We start from the raw sequence: 12,500 nt of genomic DNA, 5'->3' as shown, positions 1-12,500 counted from the left end.
GTCTGCTCTTGCCATTGATTCGGCTACCCTCTGCGAAGGAGGAAAAGGCCATTGGTATCCACATGTACATCACATTAACAAGGAGGGGTATTGTGAGATACACCCTGTATGCTGTGAGATCATAATTGACGTGAGATTCATAGTTTCTCCTCTTGAGACTCACTGGATGTTCTCACGAGTGCGTGAGAATTGAACTTAAATAATAATAATAATAATAATAATAATAATAATAACAATAATAATAACAATAATTATAACATTAATCATAATAATAACAACAGATAATAATATTAATAAAAATAATATTAATGATAATAAAAGTATCAACCTCTGTAGGTGTTGTCACACTGGGCTATTCTATCTCCGACTGTTGGAGCAGATTTGCAGCCCGCAGCTTTCGGGAAGGAAGCTGATATGCTGGAGGAAAACAAATTTACCTCCAGCATATTTTGTCATCGTGTATCCACGGCGGGAAAAGTGCTGGAGGTGGACGGTACCGCCGATAATTCGGGTGTTGGAGGAAAAATAGCCCAGTGTGATAACCCCACAAGAGAAGCCCAACCAAGACCCTCATTCGAGCACGTTCGGTGGGAGACCTATGGTCGCCCCGAGCCTCCATTGAGGGCTTGGGCATAGTGTGACGTCGGTACACATGAGTGTGGCGTAATATGTGACGTAGAGTTACGTCATAACATGTGACGTAACGAGTGACGTCATACTGTGTAATCTGTATGACGTCTTAAAGCCTTAGTCTATCTTTACTAAGGCTCAGCCCCAACAAAGGTTCAAATGGAAATACAGATATTCGCTAAAAAAAAAAAAAAAAAAAAAAAAAAAAAAAAAAAAAAAAAAAAAAAAAAAAAAAAAAAAAAAAAATAAAAAAAAAAAAAAAAAAAAAAATACGCAGTAGAAGTCAAAATTCAAACCCAGAGAGAGAAAAAGAGCGAAATTTGGAAATAAAAAAATGGCTATTCAACTGCCTCGGTAAGAAAAAAAAAAGAAGGAAATAACAATGAAAAATTAAATGAAAATAGAATCAAATATAATAGAATAAAATTGTCACCGCCAACCTTTATATATTTTATTCTCTTTACCTCTAGGGCGATTTCATTAAGCGGAGGAGGGGGGAGGGGTGTTTTGTGTGTGTATGTGTGTGCATGTGTACATTTGCATACACGTAGACGCGGAACATTCATGTGTCTGAAGGTCTCTTGTTTGTGTCTGTGGGCGCGCCCACCCGGAGGGAAAGATGGAGGGAGGGAAAGGAGGGAGGGAGGGGAATATGGAGGACGTTTAGTGGTGGATAAGAAGATACGAAATGAGGAAAATCGCCAGGGAGAGAAGAGGAAGAGGAGGGAGGAAGGGAAAGGGAGGGAGGGAGGGAGGGAGGGAAAGGGAGGAAAAGGGAGGGAGGGAGGGAGGGAGGGAGGGAGGGAGGGAAGAAATGACAAACTGTCAGATTCCCCTTCCTTCCATTACTGATCCAGTAAGATCGAGTTACGGGTCAGTTTCCGTGTTCACCTTATTGTGAACAATTAGGTTATTTGTTATCATACTGTGTTCTTCCAATAACAAACCACAACCTGAACCCCATGGTCAGGTTGTATAGTTTTCCCAAGGGTTAGGTCGGTGGTCCTGCAGTGGACTAAAAGGGTGAACACATGAGGGAGAACAGGGTGAGGAGAGAAGAGGGAGTGTGTGTGGGAGCAGGTGGGAGTGGGGGAGGTGGAGGAGGAGGAAGAGGAGCGGGGAATGTGAGTAGGCGAGGGAGGGTGGATTGTTTTAATTTTATTATCATTATTTTTTAAGTTATTATTTCATCGGTGATAACAAGCGCTTCTATTCTTCAGGATGCTACGTAACTCTGATCCGTACGGGTGTTACTAAAAACCATACCATAACGGCTGCACAAATCATCTTCACCGTGTAGTTTAATGAATTCAACATAATAAAATATGTAAAATACTTCACAGAGTCACTACACTCTGGAAAGACGCAGAGTGCGGGGTGATCAAATAGAGGTGTTCAAGTGGATTAAGGGCTTTAACAAGTGATGCAGTTATGAATTAAAATGGGTTAAATTTATATCTAAAGAAGGGAATAAGCAAGAACTGGTTTGCCAACAGAGTGGTTAACGAATGGAATAGACTTAGTAGGTGGTAATAGACATGCAACTGCCTAGTGTAGGGCTTATGGTCTCCTGCAGCCTTCTTCTTTCTTATGTTCGCAATATCAACTGCCTACCTATCTCACTGCCGGTCAGCACCACGTCCTTCGTTGCCAGCCATTTTTTTTTTATTATATACATATTTTTTTTTATTCTGGTAACGATCAAAAGTGGATACATTCAATAACAGCCCCTTTCTATTCAGGCTGTTGCCAGTAGATTTTATTACGGTCTTTCGACATTTTTACCCGCTGAAAGTGACAAATATTGGAAATAAAGGTTTTGGCGTTGGCAACACTCGAGATGTTGACTTCATTTTCTAAGGATCTAGACATTGGCTAAAGCAATGCAGTGCCATCTGTAATATATATATATATATATATATATATATATATATATATATATATATATATATATATATATATTATATATATATATATATTATATATATATATATATACATATATATATATATATATACATACATACATATTCCTTTAGATATTGTATTCCTGCACTCGCTATATTCTCTTATTCAGCAGATGGGGTTATCTTATTGTTTTGATGGCGTCATATCTATATGTGGGGTAACCCTATATAATTCCATACAGTAAACTTTCCTGTTTAGGTTTGATATAATAATTTCCAATTGTATAAAAAAGCCGAGGACCATGTATTTCCAAGTTTGGGAACGATTACTCGCATATCTGTTTTATAATCTTTTGGATTTCCAGTAAGAAAATTTATTCGATGACAGGCTATTTGGGTTTTTGATATTTGCAAGTTGTTGCCAAACTACTCAAAGATAATATGGCGACTGAGCAATTCTGACCGTGTTAACATGAATATCCCTATTTCTTGCTTGTGTGGTTTTCCTCACTGCTTTCACCTACATTTCTAGTTCCTGTTCCCATCCAATTTTACACAAATATATTTAACTCAAAAATGTTTACCACTAGAATGAGACAATCGGATCGCGCCAAACCAGGAGATTCCATGACGTCATGTCGCTTCCATCTGTTATGAAGTAGTCATTCATTGGCCCCAAACTCCTCATGCAACATCTTTGTCATCAAATCTTAGAACCGCCGATTCTATTGCAGTAGAGTGAAGTGGACTACCTCTCTGACATGCAGAAACAAGAGGCGATGGTAGAATGACCAGTTCGCTACTGTCGACGGGTGGCCTTGTCCTTATGTAAGATCGGGCGAGGCGAGAGGATGGCTGATCGCGACGGCTTGGCAACAGTGACGTCAAGTCGCGTCAGATAGGGAATCAGATCTGTTTCCATCTCCTCTCTTTCCTTGATGAAGTAGTCCTATTGTGTCATATCTATGACAACATCACATTTATTATTGTTGCATATCATCACGGATTTATTGTCGCGCCATAGATCATAACCGATATTTGTTTTATTATCCATTTGTTTGCATGGTGACTTCTTATTGTTTTATACGAAACCACACGCGACCCTGCCTCATCCCTTACCTTTTTCTCGACCTTGGAGCAGGTAAAAGTACGTGTGTATGTGTGCGTGTACGCGCGAGGTGATTCTATTAATGATAGATAAATAACTATATATAAATGAATATGTATATATAAATAAATAAAAAAAAATAATGTGCAACGAAAGAATAAACCATTCTCTTTTGCATTATTGTGTCTACCCTGTCCTCGCCATCTTGCCTCACTCCCAGATAGATTGAAGCCGCTCTGATCCATGCCACCCTTTCACCATGGATTGCAAACATGTCCACCACCCTGTATCTGAATTGAATGAAATCACCTGACGTCAACCAGAATAAAATATGTGAAGGCGGTATAGTTTAGTTTTATTTGTTTCATATTTATGGAGCTTCTTTAGCGCTGCAAATGTTGCAGAGTGGGGAGTCTGTTCGGGTCACGCAAAGACAACATAAAATGAACAATATTAGTCCTACCAATCGCAAGATATATAGATAGATAAATATGTATATATAGACAGATAAACATATATACAGATATATAGATAGAGATAGATATAGACGCATAAAGAGACAAAACATGATGCAGAGTGACGACGACGACGACGACGACGACGACGACAACGACGTAAAGTAGCATGAATAGGTCGACAGCAGAGGGCAGCAGGTCCAGCGACAGCAGGCGTGTCAGCAGGCAGCGGGGAAGGAGAAATCGCGATGTCAGCAAGATGATGCATGTATACACTAGAATAAACACGACCAAGCACACACACATACACAACGCCTGTATGTGCTTACATAGATGCGCTTTACGTGTATAGATCAAATTCTTTAATATATCGTATTATCATTATTATTATCTCTTAGTTATTTTTTAACTCTACCCCAAATAGTGATATATTTCCAATTTTTATATGTTTGGTATGTAAAACCCCTTGTAACGGATATATGATTGTTCCTGTATTTAATTTATGTATTTATTATTTATTTATCTCTTTATGTGCTTGTCTATTGATTTGATTATTTGTATATCTAACGGTTTATTCTAAATTCCGGGCTGACGATCATGTGGCGACCTGCAGTGCTGTAATTGGTTTTAGTCCTGGGCGGGAACCGAACTCAGGACCTCTTAAATTGCTAGCCAAGTCGGTCTCACAATATCAGCATGTATATATACATACATATATATATATATATTATATATATATATGTATATATATGTATATATATATATATATATATATCTATATATATATCTGTGTATGTGTATGTGTGTGTGTGTGTTGTGTGTAAATATACACAATATTAATATTCAGATAAAATGCAATCTAATGCAATGCATGGGACGTTAAAAATATTGTTTACGTATGTTCAATTATATGTACAAAGAGGATTTTATTTAGTGACTTAAATTTGCTATAGATCAACAGTTACCAGGAGAAAGTCACGCAATTCAAATTAACGAATCTTATCAACAAATTGAAAAAGTATTCAAATATAAATATTTGAAAAAATATATATAACAAATTACAGATATTAAGAAAAACATCGATATATGTTTAAGATGCAATTAATTTAAATTCACGGAGAAAAATAACTGTGCGACATGACGTCACGAACAGAAAATCCGTTACGCACACTGTCCCCGAGTGTGTACCAGACCCAACGTCCTTGAGTTCCACTTCTGACTGTCCTCCTCCTCCTTACCTCCCGCCACGTCACTCCCCCTTCCCCTCCCTCCCTCCCCTTCCATAACTACCTCTCCTTAGTATTGAGAAAGGACGATATTTTGAATATGGAGACAGAGATGAAGCATACACTTCATTTAATTTGATTATGAATGAACTAAATTTATAAAGTTCTTCGCCACCCCACCCCCGCCCCCCTCTCACCTCCTGCTGCAGGAATGGTGACCATCACAAAAAGGTTCTGATTCTGCACCGGTTCCTTCTTGGGGCCGTCGGGCTGGCAGGTCAGCCCCAAAGGTTTCCTCGACCACTTCCCAGCCACGCACGTCACTTCCTCCTCAGTCTTGCCGTTGCTCAAGCTGCCAGATCAATCACAGGTCAATAAGAGGTCAGAGGTCACGGTTACTCTTGTACCAAACTACCTCGCTTTTCCTTTGGATTAATGGATGGGTCACGACTTCCTCGGGGGAAATCCATTACATACATATTTATGTACATTGACACAAACACTTTCAGAAATTATCATTATATTGATTAGAAATATTATACTCTAAAGTATAAGCCATATTACCGTGTATACTGTCGACATACTCTTAGAAATTAAATTAAATAGATATATTACTTACATGTTTCCCTCCAAGCAGCCGTAGATAATGGTCGTGTTCTCAAGAAAAGACTCGTGATCCCAATCCGAAGTGCCTAAGTCAGGGACATGTGGTGGATAGGCACAAGTCGACATGGAACAGCTGTTAATCATAGAGAACGCAAAATTTCTATCAAAGAAAACGAGTACACTGTGGCACTAACTTTAATATTTATAAACTAAGTGCAGGTGTTTCCTCCAGATTGAAATGTTTGAATATTGTGATCTGTATAAGTGATTCAAATCACATAAGTAAAAATAACAGTATGTACGATTAAAAGTTATTTGGAAATCTATTAAAGTGCAGGCGTTTGCTCTAGCTTGAAATGTTTAAATATTGTGATCTGTATAAGCGATTTAAATCACATAAGCAAAAATAACAGTAAGTACGATTACAAGTTATTTGGAAATTCATTAACCAAAGTGGATAGCAAAAAGGATCTCGGCTTAATTATCAGTAACAATCTCAAATCACCTAAATAGTGTATATCTGCCTCTGAGAAAGCAAATAAAATTCTAGGACTGATTGCGTGAGCTTTTGACTTCAAAAGTCCATTTCTCATTAGTTCGTCCACATTTGAAATATGCTGTTTCCGTATGGTCACCGAATCTCATTAAAGACATTGACAGATTGGAAAAAAGTACAACGGCAAGCCACAAAACTGATTCCAAATATAAAAAATAAATCATACGGAAATAGACTAAAACATATGAATAGATTTTCCCTAAAAAACGTAGATTCAGGTGACTTGATATAGGTCTTTACGATACTAAAGGGAATTGACAAGGGAATTGACACATTGAATAAGAATCCGACAAGAAATAATGGTCTCAAACTGATTTAATTTGGAAGTGGGTAGAAACAACTTCGCCAACCGAGTAGTTAATGAATGGAACAAACTTATTGCAGAGGCAGTGCAATGTAGTTCAGTTCGAAGCTTTAAGATTCGTCTAGATCAGTGGTTCCCAAACTAGGGGGCGCGCTATCGTAGGGAGGCGTGAAGTCATCTGCTCAAAAACATTTGTTTAATTAGAATAATAAAATCATTCAAAGAACAAATATCTGTCATTACATACATGCAAAGTATAATTATAGCAGTCATTCCAACCCGTTTTCTATTAAGCTAGTTCTCCTTACACGTTTTGGACACGTCACCGATACCAACCACAATTTGCTATTGTTCAATTTTTTTTTTTCGCTCCCTGTGAACCAAATGTTTCGTTTCTAGTTACTTAGAAAAATGTCTCTGGAATGTACTATCATTTGTCTGAGTGGCTTTCATTATTAAAATTTAATACAAACCGAAGTCTGTTTTCCTGAACAATGCTAAGAAATAAATGCAAGAATCATTTCACATGAACAAAAGGGGGAATAGGGGCGTGCGGGCCTACTGGAAGCAAAAAGGGGGCGTCAGGTAAGATAGTTTGGGAACCACCGGTCTAGATTTACACCCAAGGAAGATGCTGTATATGCCTGCCATTTATTTTATATTATTTAGTATCATTTGTGTTTGTTTATTGTTTCCTTGATTATCACTTATTACTATTTATCTGTCAATCTATTATTTCCTATTTGCCTGTTTGTTTATTAGCTATTTATTCATCAACTTATTTGATCTATTATCATTTATATTATTATAGTTTTTATTGATTTGTTTATCATTATCATATATACATTTTATAGACCAAATGGTCTACTGTTGGCATGATCCTCCTTTGTAATCCTTTGTGAGAGGTCACTGTGGATGTGTGGGTGTGAAAGAGACAAATGTTTATTCATCAATTACTTGGAGATGTTTTACCTCCATTGTTGGGATTTTTTTTTTATTATCAAGACCTTATCTTATACATGACAATTATTCCCAAGTATTTGCATATATATCATTGAAAGGAATCAGTCGACCAAACTTGTTTTATTACAGACAAATTGTGTACGGCAATTATTTATTTATTCATTTATCTGTCTATCTACCTTGGGAGGTATTATCAGGGTTTATGAAATCTGTCAAATCGAAATGCTAGGTCATGTTAGGTGGTATATATGTAGGAGAGAAGCGACTCCCGAAGAAGATAGAGGAACTCACATGAGAGGCTTGGGCAACATGTCGCTCCACACGCCAGACTCGCATGTGACCTCCGCCTGGTGAGAGCTGATGGAGGGGCTGGGACAAGAAGGAGATCAAATAATTGTCGTTAATATAATCCTTTTTTGTTTCACTACTGTTAGTAACTACTACTACCAACACTATTATCATTACTATTATAACAATTATTGGCGTTTGTTTATATTGTGTGCTGAGCCCACTGCAGGACCCTTGGGTTATGACAATGTGAAGTGCAATGTGGAGTGGTTGTTAGCGTCAAGGAGTGGCTCCTCTGCTTACCAACGGAGTCTCAAATTAGTGTAATCAGCCTGTACTGTACTGATTAAGTATATATGTATGTAGAGAGAGCGAGAGGGAAAGAGAGAGATAGAGGGGAGAAACAGAGATAGATAGATAGAGGGACAGACACACACACATACACACACAGATAGAGAGGAGAGGCAGAGAAAGATAGAGGGGGAGACACGCACACACACACAGAGTGAGTGTGTGTGTGTGTGTGTGTGTGTGAGAGAGAGAGAGAGAGAGAGAGAGAGAGAGAGAGAGAGAGAGGAGGTAATTGAACGTGTTATAGGAACAATGGGATGGAGGAAGGAGAGGTGGTGGAAGTGGTGGTAGTTATGGTGGCGGTGGTAATGATAGTGGTGGTGGAGATGATGGGGTTGGTGGTGGTGACTGTGGTGGAGAAACAAGAGAGAGAGAGAGAGAGAGAGAGAGAGAGAGAGAGAGAGTTTGTCTCCTCACTGGATGCCCTTCTTGCACTTGTAGGTGATGACGGTGCCGTCGGCGTTGGTGGTGCCGTCGTGGTCGTTGAAGCCCAGGTTGATGGTTGGGACCTTGCTCAAGTCGCAGTCGGTTGGAGACCAGGATCCTCCGGCCCGCACGTCCACACTCCCCCCGGAGGTGTCTTCATCTGAAGAAGGCGACGAAGAAGAAAAAGAAGAACAACGTGAAGAAGAAATAATAATAATAATAGCAATAGTAATAATAATAATAATGATAATGAAGACTCGTTCGTTCTTAATATATGAATAAAGAAATAAAGAAAGAAATATTATGAAAGCAACTAAAATGTAAATTTTACAAACAGGTGCTCTCGAGACCCACTTCGAGGTCGAGAGGTCGTCCCGAGAGTGACCTTAGGGCCATTGTCAAAGTAAGTCCTCGCGAACAGCCTCGAGGTCATTGTCGAGGTCGTCCTCGGGAGTGACCTCGAAACTCACCTCGAGGACGACTTAGAGGCTAACGTCAAGGTCGTCCCGAGAGTGACCTCGAGACCAATTTCAAGACAAGTCCTCGCGAGCAGCCTCGATATCGTCCTCGAGGCTGACTTCGAGGCCGACCTCGAAATGGAGGCGTTGCACACGTCGAGGGTGACTTACCCTTGACACAGGAGACGCCGTCGGGTAGAGTGGTCCAAGTGCGATCGTAGCCACAGGAGATCTGGACCTCGGTGGCGCTGTCGTTGCTGCTGTTTATCCTAAAGGAGGCAAAACGCAAGGGGGGTTATCACACTGGGCTATTTTTCCTCCAACACCCTTGTACCCCCAACCTCCATTTGAATAACTAGTATAAGACATTACTTGCAGAAATCTAAACTTCTCTAACATTCGTGTAGATTTACAACCTCTTAGTTCACCATTTAAATTTGCTATATATATATACATAATATATATATATATGTGACGGAAAGACGTTTTGATATTTCAAAATTCAAATATTGTAACCGAAGTCGTTTTCACTCAAAACGAACACTCAACAGTCGGCGCTGGTGAAGCCCGTGGAAACCCAGTGTGATAACCCCTTCAGGCTGTTTCCGGAGGAAGAGGAGGGGGAGGAGGTAGAAGAGGAGGAGGAGGAGGTAGAAGAGGAAGAGGAGGAGGAGGGGCAGGAGGTAAGGACGAGGAAAATGACAAGAAGTGGGAGAATGACGAAGAGGAGGTAGAAAAAAAAATGAAGACGAGGAAGGGGAGGGTAATATGTGGAGGATGAAAAGAAGGAGGGGAGGTGGAGGAGGCACAGGAGGAAGAAGTGGAGGGAGAGGAGAAGGAAGAGAGGATGAGGAAGATGACTAGGGCAAAGGGGAGAAGGAAGGGGAGGAGGAGGAAGAGGAGGAGTGAGGATGAAGGGGGGAAAATATGGAAGTTTAATAGAAGGACGAAGAAGAGGAGGATTGAGAAGGAGAAGGAAGAAGAGGGGGATGAGGATGAGGTCGAAGAAGAGTGAAGAGGAGGACACGGGGAGGAGGAGAGTCAGACGGGAGAAGAGGGAGGAGCGGAATGGACAGAGTGGGAGGAGAGGAGGAGGAGATGGGAGAGAGTTGGAGAGGGGAGAGAGTGGGAGAAGAAGGGAGAGAGGGGTAGGAGAGGGGAGGGGAGAGAGAGGTAAGAGAGGGGGAGGAGATAAGAAAGAGGGGGAGGGCAGAGAGGCGAGAGAGGGGAGAAAGGGGAGGGGAGAGAGTGGGAGGAGAGAGAGGGAAGAGAAGAGAGGGGAGAAAGGGAGGGGAGGGGAGAGGAGAGAGTGGGAGGAGAGAGGAGAGAGGAGATAGGGGGAGAGGGGAGAGAGGGAATAGATGGAAGAGAGGAAGAGAGAGGGGAGGAGAAGGGAGAGAGGGGAGGAGAAGGAAAAGAGGGTAGGAGAGACGAGAGAGGAGGAGGAGAGGGGAGAGAGGGGAGGGGAGAGGGGGGAGGGGAGAGAGTAGGAAGAGAGGGGGAGGAGAGGGGAGAGAGGTGGAGGAGAGGGGAGAGAGGGGGAGGAGAGGGGAGAGAGGGGGAGGAAAGGGGAGAGAGGGGAGGAGAGGCGAGAGAGGGGAAGGAGAGGGGAGAGAGGGGAGACAGGGGGAGGAGATGGGAGAGAAGGGGAGGGGAGAGAGTGGGAGGAGAGGGGAGAGAGTGGGAGGAGAGGGGAGAGAGGGGGAGGGGAGAACAGATAGAGGGAAGAGAGGGGGAGGAGAGGCGAGAGAGGGGAGAGGAGAGAGTGGGAGGAGAAGGGAGAGAGGGGGAGGGGAGAGAGAGGGAAGAGAGGGGGAGGAGAGGGGAGAGAGGGGAGAGAGGGGAGAGAGGGAGAGGAGATAAGAAAGAGGGGGAGGGCAGAGAGACGAGAGAGGGGAGAAAGGTGAGAGAGTGGGAGGAGAGAGGAGAGAGTGGGAGGAGAAAGGAGAGAGTGGGAGGAGAGAGGAGAGAGTGGGAGGAGAGAGGAGAGAGTGGGAGGAGAGAGGAGAGAGAGGGAAGAGAGGAGAGGGGAGAAAGGGGAGGGGAGAGAGTGGGAGGAGAGAGGAGAGGGGAGAGAGGGAAGAGAGAGGGGGAGGAGAGGGGAGAGAGTGGGAGTAGAAGCGAGAGAGGGGGAGGAGAGAGGAGAGAGGGGAGGGGAGGGGAGAGAGGGGGAGGGGAGAGAGGGGGAGGAGAGGCTAGAGGAGAGGAGAGGGGAGAGAGGGGGAAGAGAGGAGAGGGGAGAAAGGGGAGGGGAGAGAGTGGGAGGAGAGAGGAGAGGGGAGAGAGGGAAGAGAGAGGGGAGAGAGTGGGAGTAGAAGCGAGAGAGGGGGAGGAGAGAGGAGAGAGGGGAGGGGAGGGGAGAGAGGGAGAGGGGAGAGAGGGTGAGGAGAGGCTAGAGGAGAGGAGAGGGGAGAGAGGGGGAGGAGAGGGGGAGGAGAGGGGAGAGAGGAGGAGGAGAGGGGAGAGGGAGGAGTGGGAAGGGAGGGGAGGTTGTGGGAGGATAGGAGAGGGAGTGGGAGGGGAGAGTGAAAGGGGGGAGGGGAGAGTGAAAGGGGAGAGGAGAGAGTGGGAGGGGAGAGAGGGGGAGGAGATGGGAGAGAGTGGGAGGTGAGGGGATAGAGTGGGAGGTGAGGGGATAGAGTGGGAGGTGAGGGGATAGAGTGGGAGGGGAAGGGATAGAGTGGGAGGGGAGGGGAGAGAGTGGGAGGGGAGGGGAGAGAGTGGGAGGGGAGGGGAGAGAGTGGGAGGGGAGGGGAGAGAGTGGGAGTTGAGGGGAGAGAGGGAGAGGAGGGGATAGAGGGAGAGGAGGGGATAGAGTGGGAGTTGAGGGGAGAGAGTGGCACGTGAGGGGATAGAGTGGGAGTTGAGGGGAGAGAGAGGGAGGGAAGGGGATAGAGTGGGAGAGGAGAGAGTGGGAGTTAAGATGTGAGAGTGAGTGGGTAGGGGGGATAGAGTGGGAGTTGAGGGAAGGGGATAGAGTGGGAGGGGAGGGAGAGAGAGTGGGAGTTGAGGGGAGAGAGTGGGAGGGGAGGGAGAGAGAGTGGGAGTTGAGGGGAGAGAGTGGGAGGGGGGATACAGGTGGGGTGAGGGGAGAGAGTGGGAGTTGAGGGGAGAGAGTGGGAGTTGAGGGGAGAGAGTGGGAGTTGAGGGGAGAGAGTGGGAGTTGAGGGGAGAGAGTGGGAGTTGAGGGGAGAGAGTGGGAGTTGAGGGGAGAGAGTGGGAG

The 12,500-nt window shown here is 43.7% G+C and overlaps 1 protein-coding gene across 1 annotated transcript in view; it reads right to left on the bottom strand.

The window, feature by feature from the left end:
- Positions 1-2,684: 2,684 nt before the first annotated feature.
- Positions 2,685-12,500, bottom strand: part of LOC143034149 (uncharacterized) — a 44,934-nt gene continuing 35,118 nt past the window's right edge. Inside the window, exons 8-13 of the mRNA XM_076200094.1 lie at positions 9,449-9,546; positions 8,811-8,979; positions 8,046-8,123; positions 5,945-6,064; positions 5,523-5,677; positions 2,685-4,103 (exon numbers count right to left, since the gene is read on the bottom strand). Coding sequence (XP_076056209.1) covers positions 4,015-4,103; positions 5,523-5,677; positions 5,945-6,064; positions 8,046-8,123; positions 8,811-8,979; positions 9,449-9,546 — 709 coding nt within the window. The 3' untranslated portion in view covers positions 2,685-4,014. The remainder of the gene's footprint in view (positions 4,104-5,522; positions 5,678-5,944; positions 6,065-8,045; positions 8,124-8,810; positions 8,980-9,448; positions 9,547-12,500) is intronic.

Source organism: Oratosquilla oratoria, chromosome 17 (assembly GCF_046742065.1).
Source record: "Oratosquilla oratoria isolate Oo_2021 chromosome 17, ASM4674206v1, whole genome shotgun sequence".
Lineage (NCBI taxonomy): Eukaryota > Metazoa > Arthropoda > Malacostraca > Stomatopoda > Squillidae > Oratosquilla > Oratosquilla oratoria.
Note: the sequence above shows the minus strand (reverse complement) of the source record. Positions and strands in the feature narration are given on the sequence as shown.